This window comes from Heloderma suspectum, chromosome 1 (assembly GCF_057233095.1).
Source record: "Heloderma suspectum isolate Gila_16-S chromosome 1, 16-S_ref, whole genome shotgun sequence".
NCBI classification, from domain to species: Eukaryota; Metazoa; Chordata; class Lepidosauria; order Squamata; family Helodermatidae; genus Heloderma; species Heloderma suspectum.
Window position 1 is genome coordinate 284521119 of NC_139458.1, and position 21997 is coordinate 284543115.

At 43.8% G+C, this 21997-nt stretch overlaps 1 protein-coding gene across 1 annotated transcript in view; it reads right to left on the minus strand.

Annotated features, from left to right (window-relative positions):
* The window catches only part of CSMD1 (CUB and Sushi multiple domains 1), a 1446416-nt gene that overhangs the window by 605802 nt on the left and 818617 nt on the right, over positions 1-21997 (minus strand). Inside the window, exon 7 of the mRNA XM_084811779.1 lies at positions 18020-18097. Coding sequence (XP_084667905.1) covers positions 18020-18097 — 78 coding nt within the window. The remainder of the gene's footprint in view (positions 1-18019; positions 18098-21997) is intronic.

Sequence of the window (21997 nt, forward strand, 5' to 3'; positions counted from 1 at the left end):
GGCTCCCCGAAGTTTCGGGGAGAAATTCTCTGCCATCCCTAATCAGAGGAATTGGACAGTGCCCACAAAACCATATGCCAGAATAAATTTGTTAGTCTTTGTGAAGTAACAAGACTCTCTATGCTGCTTTTGCTACCCTTCTGGAAGCTGGAAAATGTTGCACATGGGGCAAAAGCTAAGTTCCTGTGCCCCTACCATGCAGTGCAATGCACTGAGTAAAGTGCATGTTTGTATGTATGAAAAGACATCTAGGGGTGATGGTTTAGATTTCCATAAACCTTTTATCCATTTTTGGACATGGTAGGTTACTGGAAATCAGGCACAGTGTGGTCAGGCACTGCAGTGAAGGTATTCTTGCTGTCCTAAGGCACCGCACAGGCAGTATTTCTAGTGTAGAGACTGTGTAAATGGTCCCCATGTGTTCCAGTGGACAGAGAACTACACTTGGACATGGTAAACCTGACTTCAAATCCAAGCTCTCTTAGTCTCAGTTCCTCATTTGAAAAATAGAAATAAAAGTGATGTTTCTCAGAGTGTCATTCAGAGATTAATGAGATAAAGGGCTCCTTCACACAGAGCTTTTATCCTGCAATTGAGATTTCTCCTTCACGGAAGTTTACGGGCTCTTAACATGACGCCATGACCCTGCCGTGACCCTCCAGGGCATCTCCTGCACTGAATGCCTTTTGTTCCATTTTTAAATAGATCCCTGATAATGAGCTATCAAATTACCCCATTGTGTTCCGCTTCAGTTCCCTCTGTGAAAAGAGTTAAAGTGGCAAGAAGAGGAGGGAGATCAATGAAAGATAATGGAAGACTCAGATATGAGGAAAAGGAGGGCGGAAGGGGAGGGGGAAAAGGAAGCGCATATAAGGGAGTCCATTGTCATCCTACCTTTAAATCCCATGCATGCCACTTCGAGCTCACAGAACTTTGTTTTATATGAAGTCAGGGCATCAGCCCTTTCTGGAGATTCTGGGATTGAACCTGGGAACTTCTGTATGCAAATATGGTGTGCTGTGCTCTACCTCTGAGCTATGGCCCTTCCTTGTTACCTTTTTAGGGTAAAGGTGAGATACCAACAGATTAATTTGGCAGCTGTTGTACTATATTATTCAGTACAGCTCAAGGATTTTGTCGCTCACGGGTTCATCTTCAAAATTACATATTAGTTATATATACTGGATATGGCTGATAAATAATATACGTCCAAAGTGTTAAATACCTTGGCTATTGGGTGTTACAGAAATGTAATAAATAAAATAAATATATATTGTTCTGTGCACAGTAAAACATTTATTTAGGGAGCAATCCTATGGCCTCTAGTTAGAAGCTAGATGGCCATAGGATATCTGGTTTTCCAGGAGCCAACCTCGGAGCCTGTGCTCCGAGGTTGGTTCCTGGAGAACTGACCTCCCCCCACTTCTGTGCCACCTCACAGGCAGCGCAGAAAAGCTTGCAAGAGGAGTGTGGAGCAGCCAAAATAGGGCGTTTTTGGGGGGGGGGCATTCCAGGGTGGGGAGGGTGGAAATGCCTGTACAACACATCCAATGTGTCGTACGGCAGCCTCCTCCCCTGCTCAACCCTCCCGCGGGTAGACAGCCACAATCAGCTATCTAGCTGAAAATGCAGAGCAGGAGAAGCACGCAGGGAATTATCCCCTCCGTGCTTCTCCTGCCCTGCTTTGGATAGGTGGCCGCCTCCGAGTTCAGAGGCAGCCACCAATCTGCATAGGATTGGGCCCTAAGTCTATTTTTGCCAGTTTCATGATGATAACAGTCTGAAATAAAGTAAATCAATGCTCATTTGCCATACCATGAGAGAAGTTCACTTCTGAATAATGTCCTAGGTTTGTTTTTTGTTTTTAAAAATTACATTCCACAGCCCATTAAAAAAAGTTTATGGAAACTTCAGCTTTTCAGAATTATTTCCTTTCCATATTTTCATAAAATTCTTTTACGGTTATACACTGTTTTATAAATTAAAGGTACAATCCTATGTATGTTCAGAAAGAAAGAAGTCCTACAACTGGTTGGAGCACACTGGACTTTTGCATAGGATTGCACCTAACAGATTCTTCTAGTTATTTAAGAAATTACCTGGGCAAACCGCAAATGATATGTTAATATTAATGACTGACACAAAAGAAGAACCTTGCTTTGTTTTTAGTTGGAAGTGATGCTTTTCTTCCCAAATATATTTAGACAGCAGTTCTATTCACAGCTAGATTTGTGAAGAGCATTTTGAAGGATATTTTATCTCCTGCAGTGACAAAGGCCTATTTTGCAGAAACAAGTATAATTTACTAATCTGATTTATGAAGCAATTTCCACAATTTAATAAAATAGCATTGCATAATATTATTACATGGGGATGTGTATCATCATTGAGAATGCTAAAACCTTTAACACTAGGGAAAATCTGTATTATTACATTTTATGATGGAACAAAGTAGATCAGGGTAATTATCCCTCTTGTTTCATTAAAGCTTTATGCAACTGTGAGAGTTTAATGCTGCTGTTATTTTTCTCACTGTCAAAAGCTGTTCCATGGCAAAAATCTACAATTCTCAATAAAGGAAGAATTAAGGTATTAACTTCACATTGGACTAATAGTGAATGGTATGCCTTCATATTGTTATAGTCAGCTCTGCATCTACCTAAAATTGAATTATAATTGAACAAAATATTCCTCCAGACATTTTCAATGTAGTTATAGATCCCAATAAATGGAACCTGGGATTAGTTCTGTAAAAAAAAAAGGTAGGGGTCTTTAACAAGAATTTTCAGAAGAATTTTCACCCTCACATGACTAGCTTCCAGGGCCCTTTGGGAAGCCATTGTGTTGTATAAACGGTATTGTTTATACAAGTTAACTAATGTTTTCATCAATCTGTTGTTGTTCCTGACTGTATCAATGTATCTCTTATCTTTTGCTTGGTCTGGAAAAAAGCTTGAGTTGAGGAGAGGCCTCAGGCTACTCTTAAGTTCAGTTGTGAATCCTTGTTTGCTGTTTTGCTGGGTCTCTCTCCCTCTCCTGGAACCTTGTGCCAACTTCCCCACTTTTATCTCATCAGTTTGAATCCCTGAATAGTCTGTGTTATCTTAAAGCCTGTATCACACCATACAAGAATTCTTGTCAAGTAGAGATTTATGTTATTGTTCTACGGAATAAAGTCTTCTTCAAAAGTTATAACCCAAACCCTATCTGAGGCTAATTTCAACTGAGACTGTTCAACAATCTGTATAGTCTCTCTCTGGAATGTGGGATGGGCTAGAATAGCCATGGTTGTTAATGTAGTTTCAAACAGTTTAAGTCTGTAGTGTATGTATGGTAATTAAGGCAAAAGCAACAAAAAGTAGGCTCAGCAAATTGATTTAAGGGCTAAACTACAATATGAGTATCCGCATGCTTTCATTTTCTTGGCTAATAACAGGTTTTCAGGTTAAGAACATAGGAAGAGTCATGCTGGACCCAGGGTCCACCTAGTCCAGCATTCTGTTCACATGATGGCCAACCAGCTGTCGACCAGGAATCCACAAGCAGACCGCAAGTGCAACAACACCTTCCCACCCATGTTCCCCAGCAACTGGTGTACATAGGCTCACCTCCTCTGATACTGGAAGTAGCACATAGCCATCAAGACTAGTAGCCACTGATAGCCTTTTCCTCCAGGAATTTGTCCAGTCTAGTCCCCTTTTAAAGCCATTCAAATTGGTGGCCATCACTACTTCCTGTGGTAGCAAACGCCATAGTTTAACTATGCGCTGTGTGAAGAAGTACTTCCTTTTATCTGTCTGGAATCTCCACCAATCAGCTTCATGGGATGACCCCGGGTTCTAGTATTTTGAGAGAAGGAAAAATGTCTCCCTGTCCACAAATGTCTCCACACCATGAATAATTTTGTAGAATTCTATCATGTCTCCCCCTACCCTCCTTTTTTGTGGGGCAGGAAGAATTGGGGAATCAGTATGGGCAGTATGACTTAAAAACATTTCCCCATCCTGAGTCACCAGTCCAAATCAAGTCCCACCACTGCTGCATTTAGGAAAAGAGGGAAAAAATATTGGAGAAATTGGGCTGCCTATCTCCTGCATAATATGTAGTCTTGGCTATAGAGTGAGTCAGGTTGCAGACACTGGTATGCATATGCCACCACTGCAGAGGTATTTGCAACTGAGTTGGGGCTCGGCTGCTATGTTCTCTGTGTAAATGTCCATTATATACAAGGATGATTAAATATCTACTTGATATAGATCAATAAACCATGTGCTTTATCCACAACTGGAATTAATTATAAAAATGGCTTATTCCTGTTATTTTAATGTCTCTGTAAAGCTGAATATGATTTCCATATGTGCTACTCACTACAACATTGGTCAAAGACACTACTGAATGAATTTTGTTTTCAGTAAAACAATCATCTTCATGTAAATAGATTAGTATTAAATATCAGAAATATTTCCAAAGTATGTGTATTTTGTATTTTACTTACTCAAATGTGTATTTTACTCAACATCGTGGCAATGAATAACATTTCTTCACATAACAAGATTCTTTGCAACCACTTACATATCTTAATCTTAATCTGGGTAATCTGAAACAAAAAGGGAAGTTTGTAAACGTGTTAAGTGCAGAATGTTAATAATGTAATCCTATTGTTTATCCAACAATGCCATTAATGTATCAACAAATCATGAAGTGGCTCTGCACATATACAGCAAAGCAAGATACAACCACAAGCTTGAAAATGGCTTTTCTTAAAAAGCTGTGAAAATCATCCACCTTTAGGGATGGGAGAACCTATTTTGGTCTGGGTCACATGCCACTCATCAGACACCCACCGGCCGGCCGGCTGGCCCTGTTCACCACATGTGGCAAGTTACCAGGCAAGTTAAAAGTGGTTATGACTATCAGGTCTTATTATTACAGACCTATTTACTTGGGACCAATCCTTCAGGCACAGATTCTGGCGCTCTGACACAGGGCACCCCAAATCAATGGGCTTCCGTTATTGTAGCAAATCCCAGTGTAAAAGCTTAATAGCTACATTATTCGGAAATCATATACCTGGTGACAAGCTCCATAAGTAATTCCAAAACATTCCAAAGCTAATAACTATAACCATGTCCAAGATCCAGACAACTTGCTTTACCCATTGTAATCTCTGCAGCTCAGAATACAGGGCAAGGGGCTTGAATGATTCCTGGCATAAGCCTTCCCAGGCAATCAATGACAAGTGTTCTAGAAAAAGACCTAAACAAACGCACACATGCCGGGGCGAAGTCTAACCTTGAAATCTTCATGGGAACTTCCACATAGAATGGGCCAAGGCTTTTCAAATCCAAGAGTCAAGACAAGTCCAGGGTAATCCCACACATGCAGAGATTATGATGACCATAGCTTCCACTTTGGTATCACTGCACTACCACAGCAAACAAGAATTCAAGGTCTATGAAAAGTATAGCAGTACTCATGGCAAGTTCTTAACAATAAAAAAAAAAATCAAAGAGGCGAGAGTCCAAATTGGATGGCGAGCCCAAGTGAAGAGTGCCTCAAGAGGCTCAGATGGTAGTAAGTCCAAACAGAGAGGATTTGGGCCTGAGAATAGGAGAATGTTCCTAGCAAAGCCTCCCAGCCTGGCTATCTGATTAAAAGCAAAGGTGTGGCTACGATAGCCTTCCTCCTGAACTGACAAGGGATTTTGGCCCATCAGTGAGACCCTGCCCGAACAGGGAGTTTCCATTCTGCCCTTCAAGGGTGATGCTTCAATTTATGTGACTCCTCTGAACCACCACCACCATCTCTCCTCTTAAGTTCTCACAGAGAAGCTGCCAACTCCCTTCCCTGTAAAGGCTGAAACTAGCAGCTGGATGGGAATACCTGTTTTCATCTGAAAACACTGACAGAGATAAACTCACACTGATACCCAGATTCCACAGGCTGAATAGGCCCAAAGCCTTCCCGACCACTTCTGGCTATAAACTATATAGCCCACTGATTCTGGCTATAAACTATAAGGCCCACTGCAGTGCTGGGGCTGGGCCATGACACCTATACAGTTTTGGTCCAATATACTAAAGAAATGGCCTTGTCCCATACAAAGCATACACTTAGCTGCCTTCGATACCTCAGACCATCAAAATTAAGGAAAGTGGCTTTGAACAGTAGGACCAATAATGGACAACCATGCCCCCTAGCATGTCCAGTTCAGAAATGATCAGTTGATTGACTTGGTTTCCATCTGCTGGATGTTCACAATTAATTTCTAATGGATCAGTTACTAATAGCAAGCCCGCTACCCTAGCTCCTTCAGGGTGAGGGGATGAGTTGGGAGCTATGGATCATAGGAGTATTTAATGTCTTACTGCAGCCTTCGGGCAAGACTAGAGTAGCATGGATGTCCGCTACATTAATATAGTTAATGTTAGTTTTAATCTGTGAATTTTTAAGAATGTAATTCCCAATTTGACACTGGGAGAGAAGGACCCTTGCTTCACATTTATGCAATACTTAGAACCAGTTTACATAATCCCACCCATGGATTTTTTCCCCCATTCATGATGTCTTTTTTTGCCCAACATTATGAGTTTTAAAATTCTGGGTCACCATGAACAAGGTAGCATGCTGGTGCATGATGCATCCTGACCAATTGCTCCTGCTACAAGCAGGAGAAGCTTAACAAACTATGGACCTTCTCCCTGTGGGTTGGCTAATGTTATGTGCAAACTAGGAACTCTGGCTTATTTCTCCCTCAGCAAGTCAGAGAAATAAACCAAGAATAAACCATGGGTCATTTCATTTATTTATAAACTTATAAATCTCTTTCAGTCCAAACAGGGCCCCTTAGTGACTAACAATTAAAACTTAAAACAATTTAAAAACATTTAAAACACTTCCTGTGTTTTCGTATAGTGGGTTGGATCCAGACTGAGACATGTGTAAAGGAGCTGGTGAACACCAATATCCCCAGCACCGCCACCACTAACAGACCCCTTACCCCCTAGAAGATCCTCCGGGGATCAGAAGACCCTGCTGAATAGCTTGGGCTGTGTCATGGGTGACTGAGGAGGAAAAGGCAGAATCCACGAAAATCAGGTGGAGGTTTCCTCCACCCTATTTTTGGAGATTCCCTTGAAGAGCCCTTTGGGTGCCTGGGTGCGGGGGGTGGCAAGGAGAGAAGCAGATGGGGAAGTCAGCTTCTGGCATCCCTCTTATGTGCACCTTAATTTCCATCCAACCCAGAGTCTTCCTGTAGTGTGTCAGAAGAAATATTGCAAATGTCAAACTAAGACCTGGGAGACCTGGAGTTCAGTCACCACTCCAGCCATGAATCTCACTGGGTAAACATGGGCCAGTCACTAACTCTGCTTTACCTACCTACCACATAAGGTTGTTGTGAGGATAAAATGAATGAGGAGTGGTGGAGGAGCAAATCTTGCATGCCACCTTTAGCTCCTTGGCAGGAAAGGCAGGATATAAGTGTAAAGAAATGTAGATTCCTAAGACAGGCATTTCACAATCTATGTTTTTAATCTATGGTGTCAAAAAAAGAAAAGAAAAGAAAGGTGACCGATGGAGGAGAAAGAAACAAAGCCAATAGCCAATGCCAATATTAATGCCAATATTAATGGCATTAATGACTTTCTGGTTATTTATGGACTCATCCTCTGTATGCTGATCAGATCTTAGCTTCTTTTTCTTTTCTCACTGATCTCTACTGTTTAACACAGCCATAAGGAACAGACTGGGGATATGGGTAATGGACTAAAGGGGATATTCTGAAGTCTTGCTAAACTTCTTCGGGTCCAAAGAGTGATGCTCTAGCTAGGGATGTTAGAGAATTCCGCAACGGATCCCAGGGAGGCCAAATTCCAGTGAATTCGGCCCCCCAGAATCCATGGCGGAGTGGAGCAACCTGCCCCACCACCCCACGAAAGCCCCCACAAAATGGAGCCTACCTGGTGGTGGCTCCAGCAACAGCAGCTCCGGCGGCAGCGGCGGCTCCGGCGGCAGCTCCGGCTCCAGTGGCTCCAGCTGCTGCTGGGCTGCGGCCGCAAATGGCGGCCGCTATGTCGGCCACCATTTGCATCCCTGGCAAGCCGTGATAGGCTACGTAAGTATCTACGTAGCCTATCATGGCTCAGGGCAGGGACGCAAATGGTGTAGCCGCCATTTGCATCCGTGTCCTTAGCCATGATAGACTATGTATATATTTACGTAGCCTATCACGGCAAAAGGCAGGGGCACAAATGGCAGCTGCTGTAGCCACCACCATTTGCGTCCATGTCTTTAGCTGTGGATGGGCCCGGCCGACAGCTCCGTGGAGTTGCCGCAGAGTGGAGCCGGCTGGGGAGGATTCCGGGGGGAGGGACTGAGCATCTCCCCCCCACTGCGGATTGCCCGGTGCGGAGCCAAGTAAGAGTTTTGTACATCCCTAGCTCTAGCATGAGACACTGATCATCTACAGTAAATCTCAGTGAATGGAGCAATTACATCTGAGTTGTGACTCGTCATTGCTATATATACTTTACCAGACCATTAAGAAATTGTGCTGTTTTCTTGATGGGAACCACTGTAGAAATATTCCAGGAGATTTTGCTGCATTGGGTTATTTATTAGGTCATATAGCTGGAGGGTGGGGAATGGTTATATTATCTATATATAGAAATGCCAGTTCTTAAGTTTCTTAACATGACCAAGAGCCACACACACAAGACAGGCTAAGGAGGTAACGTCAGACTCTATTTGAAATGGTTGCCATTTGTTCTATGGGGCAGACTACATTAAATATGGAGAAGAATTTTGGAAATGGGAAGGGCTTCAGAAATGAGATCCGCCATTATGAGCTGAGCACAATCCCTGCTGAATTTCACTTCATCTCATAATGCCTTGATCACTGCTCTCATCTGCTAGTTTCCCTCCTCGCCCCTTTCCCACATTTTCCCCCACTTATGTGTGTCGGGGGAAAGAAACAAAAGCCAAGAGCTCTTCTAAACTGTTCTCCAATGCTGATGTAATAATTTGGAAAGTGTGGTGTTTTTATTCATCCTGACATATTAAACTGTAGGAATAATAAAACCATGGTTCCCAGAATTAAGCTGAGGGAGATTTTTAGCTGTTCCTCACTGTGCAATGAAAACATCTGTACATGTTTGGGGGCTGCTTTGATGTTCTTGGGAAGTGCAGCTTTTTCTCCCCCTTGACATATTCTCTAGGAGGAATTTAAAATAAATACAATTCCCAGAGTTCTCATGTGCAATGGAACATCCAAACATGCCCAGAAGCATTGCAGGAGCTAGAAACTTAGAAAATTTGTGCAGATGTATTAGCTGCAGTTTTCTGTCTCTCTCTTAGGTAGGGGTGCACGAAAGCCACTTACCTGGTCTCGCAGCTTTTCACGGTGGGGGGGAGGCGCTTCGCTGCTCTCCCCCTGAAGTTCAGGCCGGAGGGGGAGGCTTCCCGCCTCGCCCGGCCGAAATTCCGGCCGGGGAGGAGGCTTCCCGCCTCGCCCGGCCGAAATTCAGGCCAGGGAGGAGGCGCCTCGCCTCGCCCGGCCGCGAAATAGTTAAAAAAAAGTTAAAAAAAAGTTTAAAGAAAAGTTAAAAAAACCCACGCCCCCATGATAGGCTACGTGACGATTAACGTAGCCTATCACGGCTAGATCTGCAAAGTCAGTCGTGATAGGCTACGTAAATCGTCACTTTACGACGATAAACGGGTGACTTTAAAAAAAAAAAATGCGTACGCAAATGGCGGCCCCCATAGGGAGCCGCCATTCACGTTCCTTATTTGGTCGCTGTAGTCTACGTAAAGATTTACGTAGACTACGGCGAAAATAAGGGCAACGCAAATAGCATTGTTATTTGCTCCGTCCCTCCCCCCCAAAATTCTGGCCGGGGGGGGAGGCGCTCTGTCCCTCCACCCCCGAATCCTGGCCGGCCGGGCCACAAATGCGTTTGCGTCCCTGCAAATCCGTTTGCGTCCCTGCAGTCAGCCGTGATAGGCTACGTAAATGTTTACGTAGCCTATCACGGCTGAGTAAAAAAAACAAGAACTGTGCGTACACAAATGGCGGCACCCATGGGCACTGCCATTTGTGTTCCTTATTTTGGCACATCTAGTCTACGTAAACATTTATGTAGACTACGGCGAAAATAAGGGGAACGCAAATAGCATAGACGCTACACTATTTGCGTTCCCCTTATTTTCTCCATAGTCTACCTAAATGTTTATGTAGACTAGATGTGCCAAAATAAGGAACGCAAATGGTGGTGCCCATGGGCGCCGCCATTTGCGTACGCGCGGTTGTTTGTTTATTTTTTACTCAGCCGTGATAGGCTACGTAAACATTTACGTAGCCTATCACAGTTTTTTTTAAAAAAAACTTAGCCGTGATAGGCTACATAAATCTTTACATAGCCTATCATGTTTTTTGGGGGGGGGTTACTGGAAATGGTGGCGGCGGCAGCCAGTTGGAAGACCGGCCGCCGCAGCTGCCACTGCCAAACCGCCGCCAAACCGCCGCCGGAGCCGCCGCCGCCAGGAGGATTCGCCCAAGGTAAGTCCCGTCCCGGGGGGGCGGGGGGGGCAGACCATTTTGCCACCAATTTTGGGGGGCCGAATGCGCTGGCATTTGGCCTCCCCGAGATTCGTGGGGAAATTCTCTGACATCCCTAGCCAGAACCGGGGGAAATAAAGGAACGCAAATAGTGTCCACTACGCTATTTGCGTTCCCCTTTTTTTTCGCCGTTTTATCTTATGTAAATATTGACATAAGATAAGTCGGTGAAAAATAGGCCACGCAAATGGCGTCTGCCATAGCTACCATTTGTGTACACTGCGTGTTTTTTCTTTTTTTTACGTTAGCCGTGATAGGCTACGTAAATTTTTACTTAGCCTATCACAGCTGGCTGCAAGGACGGCAATGGTGGCTGCTATGGCGGCTGCCATTTGCATCCGCACCAGGCCGTCTGCTCCGCGGCCTGGCCGCGGAGCGGAGCCTGCCATCGAGGATTCCGGGGGGGAGGGCTGGATCGCCTCCCCCCCGTCAAGGATTCCGCGTGGAGAGACGGAGCAAAGGTAAGTCAGTTTCGTACATCCCTAATCCTGTCCTAGAATTAGCCATTTTGGGCATCAACTGCTGAGTATCACAGCATGTGCCATCAATTCATCTAAATGTGTTACAGCAGATCAATACTGAATCTGTAAAGCCATTTGTTCTTTGACTCTACTCAAGAACTATCGCCTTAAAAATAATTCAATTTTTTCCATCTCTAGGACTAAACGGAACATCAACACGATAAAAGTAAACATGCTGCACAAAGAGCAGAGCATTTCAAAAATGTTTCTCTTTTCTGGTTTACAGTAAATATTTATGACATTCTAGTTTTTATAACACCCCCTTTTTATAGGAAGGGGCAAGTTTCATACACCTATGGAAAAAATATGTAGATAAGCAATATCTTCTATATTCAAAACTGAACAAATGGTAAGACAATTATGCAAGAAGAGCTGTCACATTTGCATTAAAGAAGGCAAGTCACAATATAAACTTCCTTTACACATATACACTAGAAAATGTTCTCATAGTACAACACAGAATACAATTGGTGCTCTGAATCAGAGATTCTTAGCTGATTCACAGAGCTGCAAAATACTAGGGGTGTATGGAACTCACCTTTGAGTTCTCCGGGGGGGTCCATGGGGGCGGGGAGGCTATCCATTCCTCCCACTGGAATCCTGCCCGGCTGGCTCCGCTCTGCGGAGAGTCCATGGAGCTGCAGGCCAGGTCCATCTGCTGCTGCCCTGCCTGTCTTTGGACGTAAATGGTGTCCGGCATAGCGGACGCCATTTGAATCCATGCCGTTTGCTGTGATAGGCTACGTAAATCTTTACGTAGCCTATCACAGCAAATGGCAGGGATGCAAATGGCGTCCGCTACGCTGGATGCCATTTGCATCTGAAGACAGGCAGGAGCAGATGGGACAGGTGGCAGCGGAAGACCGGCAGAAGGTAAGATCCGTGCGGATTCCCCCAGGTGGCGGAGGTCAGTCTTTCGTTCTGCTGCGGACTCCGGGGGGCTGGATTCAATGAGAATCCGGCCTGATTGGAGTCCATGGCGGAATTCTCCGCCATCCCTACAAAATGCTGACCAAACAGATGGCCAAATGCTATCAACTTCTGTGGTGCCTTCTCCTTCAAATCCTTTTTTCAAACCCACCTTCTCCATTAACACTTTGGCTAATCTAACTCTTCCACACTCTCATTCCCTCACACGCCTACACAAACAATGCAATGATGTCTAAGTGCATTTAATGTGTAGGAGACTGTCAAAGCAAAAGGAGAAGAAGCAAAATGCTAGAAGATTTGCAGCAGGAACTTTTTATGAAATTTCGGGAAGAAATAAGGAATTAATGCAAGGTTTATCTTCATTAGCTGATTGTATTAATAATTCATTTGGATGGTATGATACATAACTGTATTATCCTTCTTTAGAAAAATATAATAAAATGTTTTGGAAATCAACAGCAAATTGTGTCATAAATATTGTTAATAGCATGCCATTTGTTCACTTCTGTAATTAAATGCAGCATCCTACAAGCTACACTGCAAAGAGCATAGCCAGAAGTTGCCACCTTAGAAGCTGCAGTTTCAAACACATACATCAAGGAGACTTGCAGCACAATCATATACATTACTTAGTCATACTTCCAGATAAATTGCCACCTAACACAGCAATCCTATACACATTTGCCTGGGAGTATGCCTTACTGAATTTAGTGGGACTTACTTCTGAGTAGACATGCACAGGAGTGTGAAACAGTCTGTGATTTCTCCAACACATTCTCCCCTACAAAAAGTTTCCTAGGGAGCATCGTATCTAGAAGGTACAGTTTCTAAAAATATATTTAATAGGCAAATTCTATTCAGTCAAGATCACCAAAAATATTCAATATTCAAAAATATGCAGTAAACATTCTATAAATTTCATTCTCATTTACTTTGAGTAGTATCCTATACTCTTGGGGTTTCACACACAGGGCAAAGATGAAGTAACAGAAAGACCATGTGCTGGTATATCAGGGATACAGGTTTTCTCATGCTGGGTATCATTTCCAGAGTGGGGAGGTGGGGAGGTTATTCAACCAGAATTGCAATCCACAATACAACACTACATTCTGTTTGCCCCATTGCAGGCTCTTGTCAAACTGGTTTTGCCAGGACTTTTGTATAGTCAAAGTTGAAGACAGGAACCCCCAAGAACAATGAAGAATGATTAGTTCTGATAACTGGAATAAGTTACCATCTGCCAGGCCCCATCATTGCAGGCTCTAAAAAACGCCCTGAAGACTTTCTTTACTCTGGCCTTCTCTGGATTATGTTTTATATGCTTATATTTCAGAGTAGGGATGGCACGGGCACCCGATCCAGTCCGGGAATCCGGCAGGCCTACTCCTGCCGGCACCCCCAAGGCCCACTTGTTGAGCCCCTATCCCTGATCGCCCCCTGCCTGTGCTCGGCGAATGGCCTGGACTCACCGCAGCAGCCTTGTTGAGCTTCACGGGTGCCTTTTTCTGAAAAATGAAATGGTGATCGCAAAAATGTGCAAATTTGCGCACATGCAAAAATGCACATTTTGCAAATGAGAATATGCACACTTGCAAAATGTGCATGTTCACACATACAAAAACATGCACTTTATTTATTTATTTATTTGAGAAATGGTGATCACAGAGCTTGACAAGGCTGCTGGGGCTGAGTGAGGGCTGCTTGCCAAGAGTGGGAGGGGCTCGAGCGCAGTCCGGGGACCAGCAAGCAGGGGCAGGGGCTGGGCAGGAGTCCAGCGAACCTGGACGGGGGTGAGTTCACACATCCTTATTTTAGAGTGGGTTACAGCCACAATGGTGTTGTAGGTTCTTACAATGATTTTTGTTATTTTGTGGAACTCTTGCTGATCGTATTATCGCCTCATTTCATTATTTTTATTATATGCATTTTAATGTTGTATGCTTCCTTGGGAGGGCTACTGCCCAGGAAGGTGGCCTATAACTATTTTAAATAAATGAAATAAAAAAATAGTGCCAGTAACATCACTGGAGCCAAATAAGGTAAGAGGGAATGTATGTATATCTATTTTGGGTATGCATGTATTCGGTAGCCAGGAGTGTATGATGCTGGTGCACCAACAACTATGCCTATTTCTGGAAACTGCAGATCTGCTTATGGTAACATATACCTAGAGATGAGTGAATGTGTCAGTATCACTTTTTCCAGTATTCAAATTATTTTAATCTCAAGTTCTTTTTGTCCCAAATATGGAAAAATTTGTGAATTTTGGTACATTCTTATCAAAACCAAATTGAAACAAATTTCTCACCCATCCCTACTTATACTTTAGTTACATCATGCCTGGACTACTGTGGTGTGCTCTATGTATGGGTTCCTATAAACAGTGTTCAGAAACTACAATTGGTCCAAACTGTGGCAGTCAGGTTGTTGTTAACTAGGACTGCATATAGGTAGGGATGTATGCAGAAGTACATTCTTGACCAGAATTTACCCAATTCACATATACCGGACCTGAATGTGGACTTGAATAAAATCTGTGGTTGAAGTCCACACATTACTAACCTTGTGATGTAATTTGTGGACCAAAAAAGAGAGTTTGGCAATGGCAACATGTGTACATTCGAAAAATGAGCATGGAAAAATGCATACTTTTTAAAATGCACACAAAATGCACACACTTTAATCCATTGGAGAAGAACGCATACATTTCAAAAATGCACACAGCTGATGTGTAGATTTGGAATAATATGCCAACTTGGAACGAACTTTGAGATGAAATCAGGTTTTACTAATTCACACATCCCTACTATAGGGAACATGTCATCTCCTTATTGAAACAATTGCACTACCTTCTAATCTGTTTCCATGTCCAAGGGTGCTTCCAGATGGATGGCTACTAGTGCTACTAATCAAGACACTGCACAGCTAGTCCATCTTTCCCTCCTTAATCTATTTTCTGTGGGAAGAAAAAAGATGGAAGCAGTGGTGGGAAAACATAGGAGAGTCACAAATGGAAGACATTGGAGGATCCCGCCCCCCATAAAATTCTGTCAATGAGGCAGGGTAATTGTACAATAAAAACCTCATATGGAAGCACCCCAAGACCTTTAAAGCCCTTTACACTTTGGGACTAATATATCTGAAGGGCTGTGTACTCCTGTATGAACCTGATTACATTTTCATCAGAGGCCCTTGTGTGTTCCAATGTCCCAGAAGTATGCTTAGTTGAGGAGAGGGCCTTTTCAGTGTCTGCACCCAGGCTCTGGAACTCCCTCCCACAGGAGGCTCATCTCACGGTTAATGATCTTCCTCTGGGTATCTAAAACCTTCCTGTTTAGGAGGGTTTCTGGGACATGAATGGTTTTTAAGGTCCTGCACTAAATGGCGTTTTAAGTTAACTTGGTATACTGAATTGTTTGCATTTCTGGAGGATGTCTAATTGTTTTAATAAATGCCTTGTATCTTTTTGTATTCTCCTGCTAGTCACTGTCCAGTCGCTGGTTATAAATGCTGCAACAGTCTTGTTTACAAAAAAAGAAGAAAAATCCTGTAGAAACATATGGCAGCATAGAATGCTCACTAGCGGGACCAACTGTGAGCGCAATGGGAAGCTAGCCCTGCTAGCGCAACCAGAAACTAGCTGAAACTACTGCTTCTGGAATGAGTCAAATGTGTGGACTTTGTGGAAGGGAGCTCCAGACCTGTCCTGTTCCAGAAGCGATTATTTTGGCTAGTTTCCTCAAGTCACGTTATGAAGCACTAGCATCCTGTTGCACTAGCAGTTGTTCCTGCTAGCACCGATCATTCCTGTTAGTGCGACATAATTGGCACTGGTGGACTGCAGCACTGCATACTGCCCTAGATTTATTGGTGATATATTTCATAGGCTTAACCAATGATCTGTTCTTTTCTGTGTTCCCTTCCATGGTCTTTCTTTCCTAATTTCATAAGGATGTGTAGAACTTACCCTGAGACATTTTTCTAGTTTTACTAAAATATTTTTGGACTTGTCAGGGCTAGGGATGGACCAACATGAGATGTCCGAGCTCATTGAGGTTCTCCAAAATCTTCCTTGAAGCTCATTTGGCCTCGTTTGCATTCCCAAACATGAGCATCTTTTTTTTCTATCAGGAAAATGCACATTTTTAAAAGTATGCATTTTCCCCAATAGGAAAAAAAATGCATTTTTAAAAATGCGCATATTCCCTGATCAAAAATGTGCAAACCACCTCCCCCCAGCTAAAGTTTACAAATGTGGATTTGGGAGGGATTTACTCATGTGCACATTTTTGGAAGGGTGTACTTGTGCAAGTGCACACTTCTGAATGCAAACATAAGTTGGTGAAATTGCAAAAATTGCATTCCTGCTCGTGTTCATTTTGGGGTTGCAATGGGGCATATTTGAATGATTTGCAAACAGGAACAAAATTCACATACATTCCTAGTCAGGGCGAGCCCAAGATATAATGCTGCCTAAGGCAGAACAGAAAATGGTGCCCACTGCCAACCCTCCCACAAGTCAAAGTGCACTATACCCAACTCTGGCTATTTTTTCTAGGGATGTGCGAATCCCTTACCTGGCTCCATGCAGGGGCATCTGCGGTGGGGGGGAGGCACTCCGTCTCTCCCCCCAGAATCCTCCCCGGCCAGCTCCGCTCAGCAGCGACTCTGCGGAGCCGCCAGCTGGGGCCAGCCGCAGCCGGAGTTCCAGCCACAAATGGGCTGCTGTGGCCGCAAATGGCGGCTGTCGTAGCGGCCGCCATTTGCGCCCTTGCTAGCAGCCATGATAGGCTATGTAAGTATTTATGTAACCTATCACGGCAAAGAGCAGGGATGCAAATGGCAGCCGCTATGCCCTTTGCGCCCCTGCTCTTTGCCGTGATAGGCTATGTAAATACTTACATAGCCTACCATGGCTGCTAGCAAGGACACAAATGGTGGCCGCAATAGACTGGCCGCAGCCGGCCAGGAGACCAGCCGCCGCCGCTGGAGCCGCCGGCGGAGCTGCCGCCGCCACCGCATCCGCCCCAGGTAAGCACTGTCCCAGGGGTATTCCGCGGGGTGGCAGGAGGCGGGAGGCCGTTCCGCCACAGATTTTGGGGGGCCAGATTCTAAAGAATCCAGCTTCATGGGAATCCGTGGCAGAATTCTCTGCCATCCCTAACTTTTTCTGGCAGAAAATCACATAAGCACCTCTCCTAGAGATGGCAGACAATTCCGCCACAGACTCCGGAGTCCGTGGCGGAACAGGTCCACCTACCTCTGCCTCCTGCCGGACCTGTGCGGAGCTGGATCCTCCTCGCCGGCTGGCTCCGTACAGCAAGCGATACGGCTGCCATTGCTGTGCCGTATCGCTGAGCACTCACTGCAGGAAGGGATCCGGACGCAAATGGCGTCTGCTACGCCATTTGCATCCTTGTTTTTTCACGCGATATGCTACACATTTGTATTTATGTAGATATTTTCATAGCCTATTGCATAAAAAACAGGGATGCAAATGGCATAGCAGATGCCATTTAAATGTCTGGATCCCTTCCTTAAGTGAGTGCTCAGCGATACAGCACAGCAATGGCAGCCATATTGCTTGCTGTATGGAGCCGGCCGGCGGCGCTGCATGGTTGCCACAGAGCGAAGCCAGCTGGCGAGGATTCTGGGGGGAGGAATGGATCGCCTCCCCCCCTTGTGGACCCCCCCCCCCAGACTGGCAGGTAGGGGATTCGTATATCCCTACCTCTCCATCGGAGGAGAAACACCACAACCCTAAATGAAACAACCATTTGCTACCCTTTCATGACAACTGAAATCAGCTGCTTGAGGCTGTCCCTTGGAGAGGGCTGTCCCTTGGATGTTTTGCCCCCACACGATTGCAACTGTACTCATCTGTCTCTTTAGCATCAACAATTGCTCATGTAGTCCTTAAGAGAATACATATTTGTGAGAGACTTACAGACAGAATTCTTGTGGCTGCTGTCTTTATTAGGCAGCATCTTCACTCCTCTTGATTTCAGCTCGATAGCCTTTTTCACTGTAAAAGACAAAAACCGTGGAAGTTTTTTATTAACAAAATAATGGAAATACAGATTTATTTACTCTAGTGTGAAGAAACATGGATACAAGGCAGCAGATTACTTTCCTCTTTCCCCTCCCAAAGGTTCCCAATCACTCCACTGTTAACTTGAGAAAATATGCATTTTCGATATATGAATATGGACACAAATCTTAAGTACTTTTAAGCCTATTTACTGAATGCAGTAGAGTTAAAAACATGTTTGACTCTCCTGTTGAAATCAGTGGGATTTCAAGTACTTAATTGGGGCTGCATTTGTCCTGTAACACATCACTTGTTCATGGCCTGATGGTTATAAACATTCATGTCCCATGATAACCTCAATAGCCACCCCAAAAACTGTAAATTCTATACTTAATGGGCCTCAACAGGACATGGGATCAGCTGCTAAGTGAGGGAGCGGGATGCCCTCCTTCCTAAGGAGTAAGACCTTTGCCAAGCAACTTTGGTGATGATGGTTTTACAGAAACACTGATCAAATGACCAAACTCACTGAGCATTTAATCTAACAGTGCCCTCAATGGCCCCATTTCCATAGGAAAATTAACTTTGGGAAGAGGTTGAACTGGAGCAGAAAGTCAGTGGGGAGAAGGATACTTGATTGTTTCCCCACCTGCCATTTTTCTACTCCAAATGTCCCCCAAGCATCTTTCCCCTTCCAGACCTTTCTGAATGTATGTCTATTATTTATTTAATTAAAGCATTTTACCCCACTTCAGCTAGGAAGTCTCCCAGTGTGGCTTATAGATTAATAAAAAAAACAAGGAAGTCTCTGATCTTTCTGTAGCCCCTGCACAACCTCCCATGCTATTCTGGATGGTCCCTTGACCCTTTGGACCAGATATTCAGGCAGGGCAGGGAGCTGCTGCAGGAAGGGGGAATTGGAGAACATAGCATCCCTCACTAGGGATATACAGACTGTGTAAAATCCAGTCCCTCTCTGTTTCGTGGATTGTCAGGTGCCTTTTGTTCCATTGTCTGCCCACAGATAGATGCATTTTTTTTTCGTTGAGCAGAAAAACATGCAAATAATTACATAAGTATTTACATAATTTACCTCAGTACGTAATATTTAGCATATTGTCCCTCATTCCATTCAACATTTCCTCAGCAGAAACTTACGTATTTTCCTACGAATTTATATGAGTAAATTTTGGGAAAGTAAAAAAATCATCCAGAAGTCCACGGACTTCGCGCGGCCTGAGTGGATCACTCTGCAATGGATTCCGCAGGTTGGATTCTTAGAAATCCAAGCTCATTTTAGTCCATCTCAAATTTCTCTAGCAACCCTATCCCTCACCTAGCATTAGTGGAGGACAGCCACCAAATCAAATATCATTCAGCGAGTGGAACAGTATTGAATTCCAATCTATGTGTGGTTTGGACATTTGATAAGTAATAAATTAAATTTTGAAGTTAGTCCACTTTCCCCTTCTTAAATCAGAATGATATAATTTTGGTAAACATACAAGAAAAGGACATGTATTAAATTGGACGTCTGTTTCTTAGTTTTCATTAGTTAATATTGTAGAGCTGCTTCTTCTGCTTCTTCTTGGTGATTACTTGCTGACTGCTTATCAAAGTACCATACTTTAGTAAAGCTTTATAGAAATGAATGAAATATGCTCCATTAGAATGCCATGGAAATCAGACAACCCTGGATTTTTAAAAAATCTCTCTGGCAGTTTCTGCCTATGTGTTTGAAGTGACTCAAATGGTATTAATGTTCTCATTACTGAATTTCATAGGAGACATAAAAGCATTATTGCCTTTTTATATTGTTCCGTCTTTGAGAGACAGAGATGGTGAGAAATTACAAGCCTTCAACACATTTCCCTTCATCACAATTGTCTGGTTTATCTATTGCAATCTGAGAGACTCTCTATTAATTTTTTTAATCATATATGTTCATTATTTCCTAAATGGACTGCTTATCAGTTTTGGAGACCATTGCCTGCAAGGTGACAATCTACCTCAGCATTGTACTGGAAACAACATGCGGTATACAGCATCACCTTCATTTTATCTCATGTCATGTACAAGAATAGCAACCACAATGTGTGTGTGTAAGCACATGCACACACATGAACACACACATGCACACAAGTCCTCTAAGTCAACCCTTCTCAGATAATCAGAATATTGATACCAGATTGAAACTATCCCAGAATGATGACCATAAATAAATTATGTCACATGAACTATTTTATTTAGAGCTGTGTGCAAATGGCATCTTAAAATTCTCCAGACTATTTATGGGCAGAGAAACTGGGGGAACAATTTCACCGGGTTTCTCCTAGGGGAGGAGAAATTCTCCAGCAGTCCCTCACAGATAGGGCTACTATTAGCAGGGGTTGTAGCACAGGTTCTTTTCTTTTTTCCTGAGGGTTTATTGCACTGCTCCTGCAAGTGGCAACAGCATCAACTATGCTGAGGCTTCCACTTTTCTGAGGTGGAATTTTGAATTGGGGGGTGAGGGGGTTGAGCTTACCTAATTCACTTCAAGGTGGGCAAGGGTGCTGTGTGTGTTTTCTCTCTCTCTATTACACATCTTTCCATTGCTCTGCAGCCTCCCAGGCCACCTGCACTTCCTGAACTGAAAAAGCCTCATGGGAAAAATTGCTTCATGATGGCTTCCTCATGATGGCTTTAACTGAAATGTGGGAAGCCAAGGAGCCTACAGGCTGCCACAGAGATTATTGTACAATGCATCTCAGTATGCTCTATGGAATCCTCATAAGTAAAGTAAGCACAAGAACCCCAAACCCAATCATGAGAATTTCTCTGAAATTTCTTCTCCTTTGAATTTGTTTTTGAAAGTAAGTTCTTTTCTATCAAACTGAATGAGAATGGTCGGGGGGGGGAGCAGGGAATTTTGGCACAGCACTAATTTTATTATTGTTTTATCATTAGGCAAATACACCACCTGAAGGCTGCTTCAGAGGATATGTTACTGCACTGCTTTTTAGAAAGATTGTAAAACAAATACTAACTGAGACTGAGAGCATCTACACCAGCCTAAAAATCCCACATTTAAAATGGGGCTTTCTGCTTCCATTTTAAATGCAGGATCACAACGGACTTCCTTTACAAGCGCTTCCTCCCCGCTTTCTCCCTCCTTCTCCCCCTTATCTGAGTCTTCCATATGTTTAATTGATCCAGCTCCTCTCATTGCGGCTTTTCCTTTTTCATGGAGGGAATTCAAGTGGAACACAAGTGGGGTAATTTGATTGCTCATTATCTCGGATCTATTTAAAAATGGAATAAAGGTCATTTAGTGTGGGAGATGCCCTGGAGGTTCACAACGTCATCTAAAGGGCCTGCAAACTTCTGTGAGTGAGCAATCTCAATAGCAGGACAAAAGTTCCATGTGAAGAAGCCCTTAGACATACTTTCTAGTCATAAAGTTAGACACCAGAATAAACAATTTTATGAAGCATGCTATAGAGCAGGGGTCTCCTTCTTTTGGACTGTAGGCACATCTGGAAATTTGAGAAAATGCTGTTGCACCACCACAAAATGCTTACCAGGCTGCTGTGGAGACCTGGCTAGTCAAAAGTGAGCTAAAGAGGGGCAAGGGAAAGAAAGAGTGAGGCTACAGCCTGAGAGGGAGAGGGAAATAGCAAGGCAAAGGGGTAGAGGGGGAGAAAGAGTGAGGCTAGAGGCTAGGAAGGCAGAGGGAGAGGGAGAGGGAGAGGGAGAGGAAGCCTAGGGATGGGGAAGGGAGAGAAACAGCGAGAGAAGGGGTTGAGGGGAGAGAAATAGTGAGGCTAGAATCTGGGAGTAGGAAGAGAGAGAACAAAGGAGAGTGGTCCGTGTGGGGCAGAAGACTGGGTGGGGCCAGGAAGCAACTCTTCG